General features: G+C 38.9%; 1 protein-coding gene across 4 annotated transcripts in view; it reads right to left on the reverse strand.

Moving 5' to 3' along the window:
* Window positions 1-13,382, reverse strand: part of LOC149015513 (DEAD-box ATP-dependent RNA helicase 35) — a 29,960-nt gene extending 16,578 nt beyond the window's left edge. The window contains exons 1-3 of one of the 4 annotated variants that reach the window (XM_089155289.1): window positions 12,930-13,382; window positions 12,767-12,847; window positions 10,632-11,674 (exon numbers count right to left, since the gene is read on the reverse strand). In XM_089155289.1, the coding sequence (XP_089011415.1) occupies window positions 10,632-11,551 (920 nt within the window). In that variant the 5' untranslated portion in view covers window positions 11,552-11,674; window positions 12,767-12,847; window positions 12,930-13,382. The remainder of the gene's footprint in view (window positions 1-10,631; window positions 11,675-12,766; window positions 12,848-12,929) is intronic. The other 3 variants (XM_089155290.1, XM_089155287.1, XM_089155288.1) reach the window with 3 other exon arrangements.
* Between the last annotated feature and the right edge of the window lie 2,467 nt (window positions 13,383-15,849).

A 15,849-nucleotide genomic window follows, 5' to 3' on the forward strand; every position in this document is an offset into this window, starting at 1 on the left:
AAAGAGGCTAGCTGATTGGATATACCTTTTTGTCATTACCTCAAAGATCTCTGATGCAGCACAACCAGAAATTACTGTTCACGCTACAGTAGCACGAACAGTAACTTAGATGATATTTTTCATATTTGGTGGGCCCCAAGTCTAGCTTGCATGGAAATAGATTCAAATTTGGTGGGCCCAAACTGCAGCTTGCAAGGAGATAAAATAGGATCTGTTTTCGTGGGAGTTCTAGAGATAATTTAGAATTTTATTATTTATTATTGGGATAATCATGTAATCGAAGTTTTTTATCTAGGTAGGATATCTAGGATAAGTTTTAGTTAGTTTTAAATTCCTAAGAGTCCTTGAAGGATCAGTCTTTTGTTAGTTTTAAATTACCAAGAGTCCTATTATAGTCTGTTTTCGTATCAAGTATGTTTGTTTTGTTATTTAAACACTTGTAATCAGCTTATTGAGTATGGAATAGAAAAATATGAATTGAAGCTTTAGCTTTGTGCGTTTGCAGCAGCCCCCCCCCCCCCTCTCTCTGTCTCTCTTTCTCCTTCTTCTCCTTCTTCAAGCTTGCTTCTTCTCAGATTTCTCCTTCTTCCCCCTTTCTTCTTTATCCCTTCTTTCTTCTCTATTCTGTCCCCCATTAATCTCAACCACTGATTTCAAGGGAAGATGTTCTAATCTTATAGCTCCTATTTACCCTGCACTCAAGGAAAGAAAGGAGGCAGCTAAATAAAGGAGGCAGGAGAAAGAGAGAATAGAGGGAAGAGACTCGGCTAGGAGAAGGAAGCTACTAGATAGAGACCTGAAGCACTGTGGAAGCATCACCAGACTCTCCATTTGGTTCTATTTCTCTTATTTTTCATCTATTTTAGTTGTACTCCACTAATGGCTGTAATAATTTCTTTGTTCATGAACTTCAATATAAATTAATTTATAATGTTGGGATGATAAAGTTTCTGATCCTGTGATTTGAGCTTGAATGTGTAGTTTGTTGTTTTCTTGTTGTAACTTTATTGTAGCAAAATTCATTATCAAAGTGTTTAATATATATGTTTCTGTTAAAGTTCGTTTATTGGCCAGCCATCTTTAAATGAATGTTGTGGTTTTAATTTGCTGAAAAGTTAATTGGAGCTAGACCAATGTTGAACAATGGGTGTTAGTTCGATCCTCCTCTGGATTAAGTTCATTAGCAGGTAGTATAGGGATATTCACTTGCCTCATATAATCTCTATTGGAATTTAAACGTAACTCGGCGTATGCTTAGTTTAATTTTTAATCGATTTAAAATAGAATGATGAATGCATAAGCTGGTCGAAAGATTCATGTGTATAATGTTGTTCCAGGTTCTCTGATATGTTTGTTGTACAGTTTTGCTGTAGCATTCAAGTTTTCCAAATTCAAGAGAAGGGAAATTGATTCCCAACATCCATACCACTGATTTAAGTTCTTTTTAGTATGTGCTTTCTAATTTAGGATCTCCTGTTTATTTCACCCGTCTTTCCTTTGATTAGTTTGTCAATCCGTATATTCACTTTAAATTTAACTATAAATTAGTATTCCTTTTACACTGACAGTCAGGGACAATTTTCTCCGTGGGAATGATACTCTCTCTTTATTACTTGATTGCAAAGCAAAAAGAGAGCAATCTTCCTAAAAGGCCAAAAGAGAAGAACAAAACAGAAAGAAATAATCCAGGTGCAGGATAACAATTTTGTATGCACTGTTGAACAGCATCAAAACTCTATGGGGAAAAAACTCATATCTTAGACTCAAATCATTTCTAACTGACTAACAGAAGAAGTCAAAATTACTCTGATAGACTCAAGGAAGCAACCAAGTCCTTTCCAATATGCCTTGTAAGAGGCCAACCAATAGGAGCAGTCCTTTCCTTTCCAAAGAGAGGAAAACATAAGACTTTCAAGCTTCAAACTAACAGCCTGAGGCAACCCAAAAATGCCAGACCAATAGATAAGAGAACTGGATGGATATATCAACTCAAGCTGGCCCACATAAGATAGAAGCATGCCTACCAAAGTTGGAGTCTTATGCATAAGATCTAATGCCAAGGTACAGTGGTGGACAGTCTTATCTGGAAAAAATCAACGCATGGTCTTCAGTTGGTTGAATCAGTTAATATTTGTATCCTTCAAGAAAATTTTGTAATAGCAGATTCATAGTATAGCATATAGCTTCACAAAGGTGCTTACCTTCATCACTAAAATATGCAGCAATCTTTGAGTTTTTATTACTTCCCACACACATGCTAACATTGATTATCTCTACAACAAACAATGGATCAGTTTAACAGCAAGTAAACCAACCCACCCACCCACCACCACCACCACCAAAAAAAAAAACAAGAGGCAATAAAAATATGAAAACGAGAAAAAAATGAACATCTAACCTCCTAGCGTTGAACAGGATATGTGGAAACATATAAAAAGCATAAAGCCTAATTCATGGCAATTCATTCTTTCAGATGTTGTTGATTGTCATCCAAAAGTTCTCCCAGAGGAATGCTGTTTTTATTCCTTAGCCTTCCCTCTAAAGCATAAGCAATTTAAAGGATAGAAAGATTTGGGACAAACCATTTTCAGCTGGAAATGGTTATCATTACAGCAAGTGCTTCTTAAATGCACAAGCCCCACCCCCTTTTGCACTCTCATGTGTATGCACCTGTTTCTTTTTTTCTTTTTGGTGGGGGGTGTTCAGGAAGGTTCCAGCTCCACTATATCTCTCCATGCAAATTGTTCAAGAAGTTCAGATCCACTTGAAGAATGGAGAACATCCAATCCAGAAAGGAGATACAGACACACAAAGTGGGTCGCATGTAGCCCATCCAAAGGAATTGTGCAGCCTCCATGCAAAGTCTTTGACCGGGGCTCCAGCAACTGAAATTTTAACCCTTCTAATCCTCGAGCTTCATCCCTTCCTTGACCTCACCGACAAACCACTTTCTACCTTCCTCCGGCTCCCTTAGCCAACCCAACCACTGGCCCTCAACCTCACACTCTGTATCCTCTCCCACCCCCACCCCACCCCCTCTTCCTCCTCTTTCCCTTCTTCACCCTAACCAGCCTTCCTCTCCTTCCAATTGTTCTCCCAATTAAGGTCACCACAAGAATTACCTCCATGAGAAACCTACATTTGAGCTTCCGCTCTCCAGCTAGTCACAATTCTGCCATTGGTGCTTCTAGGACTGCTAGTCCTTCCCCCCTCTCTCTGTACCTTTCCTCTGGTTGCCTTGTACTCTGAAGTATTGTCACCATCAGCCCTTGAGAAACACCTTCTTGACTCTTCTCTGGCTAATTGTCGTCTTCTCCCTAGTCCCCTCGATCTGCGACTTCACGCACTCAAACTCTAATTTCTCGTCTTCCCCCCTTCTTTTACCTCTCCAATAGCCCCTCTTGAGGTTGGCACCTCTCCCCTTTCTAACTCTTTAGGCCCCCCTATCCCCTCTCTTCATTCTAGGCCCACTCCCTTTAGACCCCCAATCCCTGATGACCCTCATGGGCTTGTCATCTCCACCCCAACTATTTGCTCTCATATATCCCTCCCAGCCCTTCCAAACTTGCATTTGCTCCCATGCCTGACTTCCTTCCCAAGACCTCTTGCTACAAGTCTACGTCATGATTCTAATACCTACCACCCACCCCCCAAGTGGCCCTGTCTACCTATCTGTTACCTGCCAATGAGAAGATCTTGCCCCTGTCTAAGGATATTAGAGGGCACATCCTATGCCATGACCCTATTCAAAATAGTTAGAGCTTGCCCTACTTGGTCCACTCTCTTTACCATGTGAGGCTTGCATTTGTCTGTTTTGCTCAGGTCTGCCCTTACTTTCTTTATCTACGCTTTGTTTCTCTTTTGGTTCACTTTTGTATCATCCTTTCCCCTCCCCCTTTCATCGTCCCCTTTGCCAATGATTTTTTTCTTTTGGGATGAATCCCCTTGTGATGTAACCCTCTAGAACCCCCCCCCTCTTCCAAAGAAGCCCCAAGAGCCTCAAGGAAGGAAGAAAGATCAGCTGAAAACCTTGTGGCCCTACAAGAAGGCCAAACCATATTGATGTGAACCAAATTCTAAGGTGTAGAAAAGTGAACTTATGCACTAGAATTGGGCACTCCAAGTCTCCAAGACTCTCTCTCTCTCTCTCAGAGGGAACCAGCAGTCTTCTAGGGCTGTATATGCTCGTAATTGAAATTTCTTGGAGGAATCAGGGTTTTAAAGGGTAGGGTGATGCCCTAGAAGGGTTCAGCCAGGTTTAGGAATAGGGCAATTCTGGGTTTTGAAGCTTGGAATCTTGGAGGAATTTAGTTTTTAGATCTGGAATTTAGGTCTACGGTTAGGACCAGGGGGTTTTAGGGTTGAATTGAAGAGGCTTAGGGTTTGGCTGCTGCTGCTACTGAAGTTCAGAACTGAAAATTGATGTTGGGGTTTAGGAATTAAGGCGCTAGGATTTAGGTTGGGGGAGAGGCCGTAATTGATGTTCTATAAGTTCAGGTTAGTCCTAATGGGTCCAGGGCTTGTTTTGAAGTGTCCTAATTGGGTTAGGACTAATGGGTTCAGGGTTTGTTTTGAAGTGTCCTACATGGGTTAGGGAGAGGTAGAATAGGAGTGTAAAGGTTTTGCAGTTTGGTTGATGAATTTGGGAGTTATAGGGTTTTTAATGAAATTAGGCTTTAGGGTTCCCAGAGGTTGAAGATGAATAGCAGAAAATTTGTAAATGGATGATGGCTGGACAGAAGATCTAAAAGTAGGACTCGGGTAAGCGAACAGGTATGATCCAAATAGAGGTGGAAGGAAAGGAAGTGGGCTGGGGATCTAAGAGTTCTAACAGGAGAGGGCTGCTGCTGCCGCAAGGTTTAGGAGGGGGTGGGGAAGATGGCGTGGGCTAGGGGAGAGGGAGAAGGGGGCTGGACGCCTGGAATGGGGTAGGGAGGGGCCGTGCTTAATTGGGAGTAGGAGATGTTTGCTGGAATTGTTGACTTGTTGGTGGAATTTATTGGAGCTTAAAGACAATTGTTAATGATCCCCTTACAAAGCTGCTGCAGACCTCCCAAGGAAGCCCACAACTAGTTCCTCCAAACTCTCAATTTTATTATCAATTCAACTTGTGGTTACAAAGAATGGAGGCTTTATTTATAGCCTCAAAAATAAACAAACTAAGATTCAGACTACGAAACCAAATTGACTTCAAACTAACTTTCTAATTCTAATTAGGACTTTGACTTGACAAACAACTTCTCACATAAACAGTGACTATCATAACTTACTCTAGAGAGATCCAGTTAGGATTATAAGAGTTGATACAGAGTCCTAATAAAAGTAGACTCAAACTAAGGGATTCAAACACAACTAAGAATCACACCTAGACAAGGACTCTACAATAAAAACACAAAATAATAATCCAAATAAGAAAATAAAAATATATATAGGGTCTTGACAATTAACTGAACTCGATGGGATCCTGAACTAGGACACCACGAAAATTGCAAAATGACCAAAATACCCGTGGATCGAAATAGGAACCCTAGGTGCAGGACTTGGGAAATACCAAAATACCCCTGGATTGAAATAGGAACCCTAAGCGTAGGACTTGGGAAAGTAACCCTAGGCCCTGTGGAACCCCTGGAAATAGTTTACATCACATATGGGTGGCATTTGGGTCAATTTACCACCTCCTTTTGGGTGACTCTTGGCCTGGTTAGATGCAGCACAATTTTAGGAGTCCAAAATCTACTTTTACTTTGTTATTTAAGTCCTTTTAAGACTCCCAGTCCAAGTAGGAGAGTCAAGTTGGAATCCTATTTCAAATTGGATTCTTTCTTAAGTTAGGAGTTCCTTATTATTTATTTAGGAGTCCTTACAACAGAATTCTTTCTTTAATTAGTTTCCTAGACGAGTCGTAGGCTCTCTTTGGCATAATTTATATTTATGTTTATGATCTATTTATGGATAATTGATTATGATAATAGGTTATAAATCCTAATAATAATTTGGTTACTGATAGATATAATAGATAAATAATAAAAAATATGTTTGGTACGTTAACTATACAGATTTATTATACATTTGTTAATTTCAAAACTTACATATGTATTTGAGAAAAGGACTCAAAGACGCCAATCTACCCTAATCTCTCTGTATCTCTCCTCTCATCCAATTAGCTTCAAATTTCCACCATCACACATTGGTGGCTGTCTTTACTAAATAATCAGTCAAATCAAAATGAAGGTACTCTTTATTTCCCTGGTAGATAAGTATTGATTGTAAATTTATTTGATTGTTGTTCCCTCATGAACCAACCAACCCCAGGAGCAGCTGCAACTGCATCAGCAGCACCATCACCCCAATTTCCATCAATCTTCTCAACGTGCAACTCTCCCCTCCCCAGCTGCAACACCCATTTCAGTATTTGCTCTCGGTTTTGCATCCCCTCTTCCACTCGGGAGCAAGCTCAATCCCAATCCCCACTTCATACTCAAATTGATTCTCAATCCCAACTCCAACCTCTACCCCAGCTCTTAATTCATCTGGAAATGCAACCCCAAGCCCCAATTCAGATAAATCTCAGATTCGTCACCCCACCGGAGCCCCAAACAAAAACTGAAACTTAGCTTCATCAACAGAGCTTCACTTCTCAAGCGGTAGAAGGCACAGGTGCACAACCATCATTGCTCTGCCAGTAGAAGGCACAAGTATCATAGCTCTGCCACAGAAATCTTCTTGAGTGTCTAAGATATATACCTTTTCAACCTAGGAAGATAAGAAGGTAGTTGAGGAATTTTTGCCGATAACTGGGAATACAAATCTCCCTCAGCCTTTGACAAAGATAACCCCAATCCGACTCCACCATAGGTAACAATAAGAATAAGTGAGAAGGGAAGGAAGAGATACGACTTAAGAGGAAGCAAAAGAGAGATAGATTCAGGAGATATACAGAGTATACTATTTGTGAAATGAGAGAAAACTTAAGGGATACAACTCTATCTTTGCATGCAAATATAGAGCCGTCATTGCCGTCAACGATGAAGGAACGTCAAATGCGAACAAATCTTATAAAATTATACAAAAGCACATTTTTACCCTTCATTTTGTAAGGTTAAAACACGTGTTAATTAAACTTCCCTGCATAAATAACATTAAACTCTTTATCCCAATAAATCATAAACAGCTCTTCACTTCATTATGAATTTTTTATTATTGGAGTAATTTTCATATGGACCCCCTGAGGTTTGGTCTATGTCATTTTTAATCCAAAAAAATTGAAACTTTGCATCTGCCTCCCTATACTATAGAAAAAGTTAATTTAATGACAAATTCTCACTTCTATGACGAACTTGCCCTTATTTATTTATTTTATTATTATTATTATTATTTTACATTTTACAGTTACTTAATTTACAAAATCAAGTAGATGGCCTTGGGCATGGCGGATGTTGAGATTCAATGGTGGTGATGTGGTTCCAATTCCATGTTGATGTCTCTGAGACAAATGCAAGGTATCGCAACCTCCACCTCCCCATTCATCGCCTGAAAAAGTGTTCCAGCGAGCGGCCTTGATGCAGGTCTACAGTTCATCCGGTACAGCGTGGCCGATGCACTTCTGCTGCTTTCTGTAATGTAAACAGGTTCGGACATTGATCCTCTGCAAACTCGATTGCTTTTGTTTAAACTGTTCTCTTCGACATTGGGTCTTTCAGTGTGAGCCCACTTCCATTTCCAGAAGAACAGAGCATTTCTCCACCACATCATCTTCTTCTTCTTCTGCTTGCTCTTCTCTAAGTCTTCTTTCGATATGGGTTTCTGTAACTTGAAGTGCAGAGCATCAACAGATCTGGCCGTATCCCTCTTGTGCTTTCGAGCTTCCTCCAGAACCTTTATACAAGAAAAGAAAGGTGAGACGGAAACTGGAGAGAAAAACCCATAATAGAAAAATAATTGAAAAATGAGTGTACCTGGAAATAATCGATCTGGGGTCAAAACCATAGTCGCTAAAATGACGAGGCTCAGGAATAGGAAATATTGGAGACTTGTTTGACATATGGCTTCGCAGAGTTGCAGATAGATCAAGAGAGAAATCCCTAAAGAGACAAAGAGTAGCTCCATATTCCTCTTTATCTCAAACAAAAACGTCTCCACCATCACCACCAAAAAGTTTCTCCCTCTCTTCACAGCAACACCCACCACGTCTCCACCATCCCCACCAAAAACTTTGTCGGAAAATCCACAAATGTCGCCAGAACAGCTTCATAACATCATTGAAGCTATAATGGGAGCAAATGATTTTAGAAGCTAGGCTAATATTCTCACTACACCAGATCCATCTACCTTCCCCATGACTGCAACCTTCTTCATCCTAACCGACGATGCCGTTCAAAGCACGGCCACATCTCTGACTCGTAACTTCGATTCGTCAATCATCCTTTACCATATTGTTCCTCAAGAACTCATATTTTCCGCTCTTCTGAGGTTACCAATTGGTTATCATCTCGCTACTCTGTTCGGGAACACGTCGATCCTTTTGACTAACAACACCATTTCGAATTTCACCATTGATGATTGCCTTATCACACATCCTGATGTGATTATTAATGGCGCATTCTCTGTCCAAGGAATTGGATCAGTCCTCAACTCCACCGCTTACGGTGATCAGCCACTCCACGAGTCGCTGGAGTCTGACATCCCCAAAGGGTTTTCTTCGCCGATAGGAATGTTTTAGGTCTTCGTCATTCAGGCGCACCAAGTTTTTCCGCAGATCAGCAGCAGTAGAAATCGTAAGTACCTTAATTCCACCGCTTCTCAAGAGTTGGAGATTAGGTTTGGAAAATAAGGATAGAACCAGGGATTTGGGAATCGGGTAATGAAAGAGAATCTGATTTTGTAAATTAATAAATTTTCATCTCTTAAAATATAAAAATAAAAAATTTTAAATTAAAAAAAATAAGGGCAAATATGTTATAAAAGTGGTAATTTGTCCTTAAATTGACTTTTTCTATAGTACAGGGGAGGCAGATGCAAAGTTTCAATTTTTTTGGACTAAAAATGACATAGACCAAACCTCAGGGGGTCCATATGAAAATTACCCTTTATTATTTTTGTATTATTTTAAATAGAAATAAGGATAATAAAGCATACCAAACAACCCTATTTATGTTTATAGATCTAATAATCATAAATTTAAACTATACCAAAGAGAGTCGTAGTGTGAGTATGGGCACCACTCCAAATAGAACTCCTTGTTTGATGAGTCCTATTAGGAAATCCTTTATGTAAAGGCTATAAATAGAACCATTCATATGTAAACAAGGTAAGTTGATGATTAATAAAAATTGTGACGGAAGGATAGTGGAGTTGTGGGTTTTTCCCTAGGAGGGAAACCTTGCTATTGAGTGTGTGTACAGTGCTTACAAAATTCTGCAGAATTTAAGTCTCGAGCCCCCATCTTCGTCTACAACAAGTAGGTTCAAACCCTATCCCCAGTCATGACCTCCCCTTTCTTCCTTCTTCCACTGGCAGCTGCTCCCAACCCCAAATACTAATTTCTTCAAAACCCAGCCCCATCCCTTCACAAGCCCCTTCTCCTTCCTCCAATCCCTGCAGCAGCCTTTCCCAACCCCTCCCTACCAATTTCCCCAATCCCTTCCATTCCCCACCCTATTTTTTCTACTTGCAGCAGCATAGGAATCCTGGAATTTTTCCCAAAACCCTAGTTCTCCTATAACTTTTAATTCCCACCCCCAATCCCCTTACTCTCTTAGAACCACCTCCCCCTTCCCTTCACTCATACTTGATCCCCCATTTCAGCCCTATCCCTTCCCCAAAAACCTAGTGAAACCTAATTTTCTCTTTTCTCTTAACACCCTAGAAACCCTAACCTTAGTTTCCAATCGTACTTTACAAAGCCCTCATCCCAAACCCATTCCACTTTAAGATCATCATCGTCTACCCCTAAGCTACATTCAATCCCAACCCTAACCCTAGCTTACCCTTTAAAAACCCTAATATTGAGGAAACTTTAATTACTTAAACCCCTAAAATTCTGGAATTAAGTTCAACCATTAAAATAACTGAATTCAAACTTAGTTTTACTAAAACCCCAACCCTAAACCTATTTGGCTGAACCCTATTCTTCTTCCCCCCCCCCCCCCATCAACCCTAAATCACCCTAGACCTCTAGAAACCCTATCCCCAAGGTATATTCAGCCCTAATTAGCTGCTAAGTTGTTTTGCCCTAAGAAGTCATTGTTGCAGGGGTTTAAGAACCCTAGCTTACAGCTGATTTCAACCTAAGTGATCATGAAGACTGGCCCTCAATATGGGGGTTACATCACCTTTGTTAATGAATTCATTTATTTATCCAAAGAAATGGTGACCAACAAATACTGTCATCTGGCAGAAATAAAAGCCAATGCTGGAGATCAGAACAATCATTGTTACAGTTCTAAACACATAAACTAACATTATTCTTATCACCGAATTACTAAACTAAAAAAATTTGTGGAAAACATAGAAATCATCACTGGCAAAATAATCATGTGGATTTATTCTGTACACATCAAATATGCATCTAAAGTACAAATCCAGGTGAGGCATCAAAGCATTATAAATTTGAAGAATATTGATTTGGGTACCTGCAATTGTCAAGACTCATCTTCTTCTTTGCAAGCATATCCTTTAACCTACCAGGAGTAGCAACTACAATATGCACACCCTTCTTCACAACCTCTAGTTGTGAGCGCATATCTACCCCACCAATACAAAGTAGTGGCCTCAATTCTGGATACCCAGCCTCTTTCATAGGGATTAGAAACTGCTCCACAACCTCATAAGTCTGTCTAGCCAGCTCTCTTGAAGGACAAATCACCAAGCCAAATGGACCTTCCCCAGGAACTATAGGCATCATAACCTCCTCTTGCAATGCAATCATGATAAGTGGTAGCACAAAAACAAGAGTCTTGCCTGAACCAGTGAATGCAATTCCAATCATGTCCCTCCCCGATAAGATAACAGGAAGCCCCTGGACCTGAATAGGTGTGGGCTGCACAATGCCCTTAGCTTTAAGCATCTTCAAAATTGGTTCTGGAAACCGCATGTCTTTAAAATTCTTAACTGGTGGAGGAATATCTTCGCCATCAACAAGTATATGCCATTGCTTCCTTATTAGTTCACATTCCTTCACAGACATCCTCCTAATTGCCAAGGGAGGTTTCCATCCTGTTACCATAGGCTCTGTATAGGTAATTCCCTTGGCTAGCTCACGTACTGACATGAGGGTCTTGCGGTCAGATAGATGCTCAATCATCTCCTTTTCTTGTTGCACAAGCTGCTCAGTGGGGCTAATCTCAGGGAGGTCACGCTTAAGCTGAGAAGCCTTGACAAGCAGGCTGGGTTTTGCTTCAGCAAGCTTTGACCGCTCAGAGTCATCCTCCAAAGCTGAAGATTTTCCCTTTCGCTGGAGGATTTTTTGGGCTTCCATTGCCCTGCGCTTTTTCACAGGGATATATTCGACATAATCATCATCATTTTCCTCCGTGATAGATGAAGGTTCCATATTCTCCAGGTCTAATGCAGTAATGTACGTTACTTTCTAGACAATAACTCAATTATGCAGCAATAGGAACTGCTGCTAGCCTGCTACTGAAACACTATATGAGAGAAGCTTACTTTCTTGACCCTACAAAAATGCAGAAACTTGAATGAAACTAAACTTTTCTTTGATAAGACAGAACTTTATAGAACAAACTGAAAAAGGAGAAATATCCCCATCAGAAAACAGAAAATCTCACATTCAGAAAGAAATGTAGAAAATACTAAGAAAATTTGATTCATCAAGCAGTTGAGGTTAGTATTCCCTGCCGCAGAATTAAAAAGGCCAAATCTAGAAGAATTGAAAAGCCTGAGAAAAATTTAGAATTAAATAACACGCTATATTGAGAATTGAAGTTGTCAAAACATATCTTAATGGACTGGAAAAGTATTGAAGAAACTTCTAGAATCAACAAACAAATCTTAGTAGATGTTCAGAGACTGTTCTCTAAATGGAAAAACACACACATGCACACTATTATTGGGTATCATGAGAAATGAATAACTACATGGGAAAGCGACCAACGCAAATCTACAATTCTCATGTATCCAGAAAAGAAAAAAGCATTATTAACACATGGTCTATCTGAATCTTAATTAACAGCTAAAAAGTCAAATAGGAAGTGCATCTTATATTTATCAGATCGTCCAGAAAGAAAATAAAAACTAATAGAATGTGAAAAGCTAATGCAACCAACATATTCAGTAAACCATAACCAGACAAGCTTTCAGATGACTATGGTTCAGAAACATATTTCCCAACAACCATGAGAGAGAAAAAGGGGAAAATAAGAGGTAGAGGACCAGTAAATAAGAGAGAGAGAGAGAGCCATCTGAGCAGGATTATGTCATGGTTGTTGCAAATGGTCAGTGGTTGGATGCCCAAGAACTTTAGTAAGTTTGCGAATTCAATAAAACTGGTACAGATACATACAGAAATTAAATGGACCAGACAGTAATAATACTTCTAAAAATCCAGCCTAATATTGTACATACTTATATGGTCACTCTATGAAAATCTCTTCAGTAGTTGACACTACTGCAAGAAAGAGCCCCCATTGAAACGTGTACTCAATAATAAGCTCCTCAACAGTGAACGTGGAGAATGAAACCAGTAACAAACAAGTTTGACCCTATAATTTCCGTAAACTGACAATTGTTAAAATTGACTGGTCCATACCAGCTTACAAGAGTGGAACTTTTAGTCAAGCTTGTAATTTCAGTTCATTTTTTCAACAGAGGTGGAGCAGGCTGACCCTTTCTGATACAATCGAAAAGAACAATCAAGCTTCCAATAAAAAATTAAAAAATATAATCTAGAACGATGCAGGAAAAGATTGTACCTTGAAAGACCGATTACCCTTGGAATTGCAAAACATCGCAGGATTAAGCATAGAAGCAAAATGGGAGGAAAAGCAATAATAGAAAATAAGCACCACTCAAGCAGACAAAAACCCAACCAATCCGAATTGGGAAGGAACAGAAGCAAAGGAAAGAGTATCAAACCTGGCCTTGACCTTGAGATTGATATGAGCCGCAGACTGGAAACCAAGGTTTAAAGTAAAACAGTGGAAGAGGACTGAGCAACAAATGCGAAACGAGAAACCCTTTCTTCCCCTTCTGCAAGACTGCAAGTCTGCAACTCGTCACTAGACATGAAAATAACCCTTTCTTTCGATATTCATCGATAGAAGCGATACCGTCCCGAATTAAATTAATTTTTCAAAAAACAAAGACCATGTCTTGGATCGGTTTTTTGTGTATCGATCGATAGACTCGATACACTGAGAGACGCAAGAAACATAGCCCCATTGTTATACGGATTTTTATTTGCGGCAGCTGCTGCTGCCAGCAGCCGACCGCCTGGATTTTCTAAGTAGAATCTAACGGTTTAAAATTAAAGATAAATTTGTTAATTTTACATTTAAGGATTAATAGTTATCAAATTTACAAACAAGAACCCTACTCTTCTTTTCTTTTCTGTCTGTTTTCTCCCCTACTAATTCGTCTTTTCAACACCTCTGCACGCTCGTTTCCACTAATAGTTCTTCTCCAGGGAAAATCGATTCATGTAAAAATACAGGATTAAGTCTATTACAGGTCAGTTTTTTCTCACAAACCTGACAAAGAACATCCATGGTTCCCTGGCTATAACCTTCGGGCAGAAGCTTAACCCGGTATTTTTGCACTCCATTCTTGACATCCATTGTGGATCTGCCTTCGGAACAGCTCTCACAATCTTGGGAGAAGCAAAATTTGCCTGGTCCTTCCCAGATGAGGGGAAGTTCAGGGACCTCCCATAATCATCGGAAGCCACAGGAAGTGCCTCGAGCACCGTAGAGATCCCCTTCTCACCATCATAAGGATAGACACCATCCCCAAGCCCATCATCACGAAGGCCACTTCGATCGCAATGGAACGAGCTTTCGGGTCTCTTATTGTACAAATCAGAGCGACTTCGCTCCGTATAGTCCTTGATCAATATAACCACCACCATGATCGAATTTCACACCACTCTAAGTGTCGGTTGAGTGAGGGGTTTCTATTGAAGAGAGGACAAGTTTTTGCAAAGAAATCAGAGCAGCTCCAAACTCAGATGGCAAAGAACCAGACGAACTATTGAGGAAGAAAACAGACAAAAGGAAAGAAGAGTAGGATTTTTATTTGTAAATTTGATAACTATTAAACCTTGAATGTAAAATTAAGAAAATTTTCTTTAATTTTAAACCGTTAGATTCTACTTGAAAAATCCAGACGGTCAGCCCCTAGCAGCTAATAAAAATTCTTCCTATACCAAGAGCAAATTATGTAGTCAGAATATGTTGTCAATGAAAAATTCTAATCAATTGCACAAGAACTTGACCCTAGTCAAAGGGGATTAAGCTAAACTGAACATTCTTCATTTGCGACAATCAAATTTTCAAGTTCAAGCACCCTTGCATCATTTATACCAAGCTTTATGTATATTGTAATGAATATGATAAGACATGATTTGTAAGTTTAACAAAATGGCCTATCTATCACCTCTGAGTAGCTACCAGAGCTATGCTCGATCACATCATTGGTTCACTTGAATTAAATACTAAAAAAGAATATGCTAGATGTGACCTAATCCTTCAGTGATTTAAGTGATATCAACCTCCACAAATATTAAATTCCAATAACCTATTTTCAACATTCACAAAAAAAAAAACTGCATGAAAAAATGTTGCAGTTGAAAGATGATTAGTTATAACCCCCCTCCCCTCCAAAAGAGAGAGAAAGAGAGGATTGCATAATTTTGCACAACTTGAAATAAGAGTATAGTCAGACGGTAATTCAACTGCAATAGATGGAGGGGTAATGTACATATCCAATAACTGCATCCATGCCGTTAATGATATCATAAAGTAGAGATTGTTATAAATAGTATTGAGTGTAGATGTTCATCACTCCCAAAAAGATAATACTTCAAATTGAATATCACAGCCACCTCAACATGCAATCTTGGCGATCCACATTTTCATATTAATTGAAAATCATAGTCATCTTAAAACACAATATTGGTAATCAACATTTCTATTCTATGCACATTCTATCTTAGGCAGCAATCTATTATTCCATATCAATAGCATCTTATTACGTGCAATAATCATATATTATATTTCTTTGTAGACTCTGATATTTTTATATCATAGAAGATATTAATTCTACTATAAATATGTAATGCACACATCTCAATGCGAGAGTTTGACTGATCTCGTCCTAATTTTCTTCTTTGTCCTAATTTTATCTGTACGATTCCGCTGTAAGTAATTAATATGTTTTGAGCACAACTTTGTTGAAGTAATTTGTTTTGAGCATGACTCCACTCGAAGTAATTGTGTTTTGAGTACGACTCTGCTCCAAATAATTGTGTTTTGAAGTAAAATTTCTTATCATCTCCTAATTCATATTAGCTTTTATGTTCAAATATTTTTCATTACTTCAAATATTAGGATATACATATATTAATTACTTAATGTTTATATGAAATTTAGTTTTAATTTTGATTATTCTTTTATATTAGTTTACATCATGTCAAATCTTACGAAATTTGGAATTTGTAGCCCTCGATATGACGGATAAGAATTACTTGTCATTGATCATTCATGCTAAAATCCACATTGATGCTAAATATTTTGAAAATCCAATTCTGAAAGAAAAAGAAGCATTTAATCTAAAATAGTGCGAAGGCCAATATTTTTACTCATCATCATCTCAAAAAATTATTGAAAACAAAAT

The sequence above is a fragment of the Hakea prostrata genome, chromosome 5 (genome assembly GCF_041222555.1).
Source record: "Hakea prostrata isolate BN-2017 chromosome 5, UWA_Hpros_2, whole genome shotgun sequence".
Lineage (NCBI taxonomy): Eukaryota > Viridiplantae > Streptophyta > Magnoliopsida > Proteales > Proteaceae > Hakea > Hakea prostrata.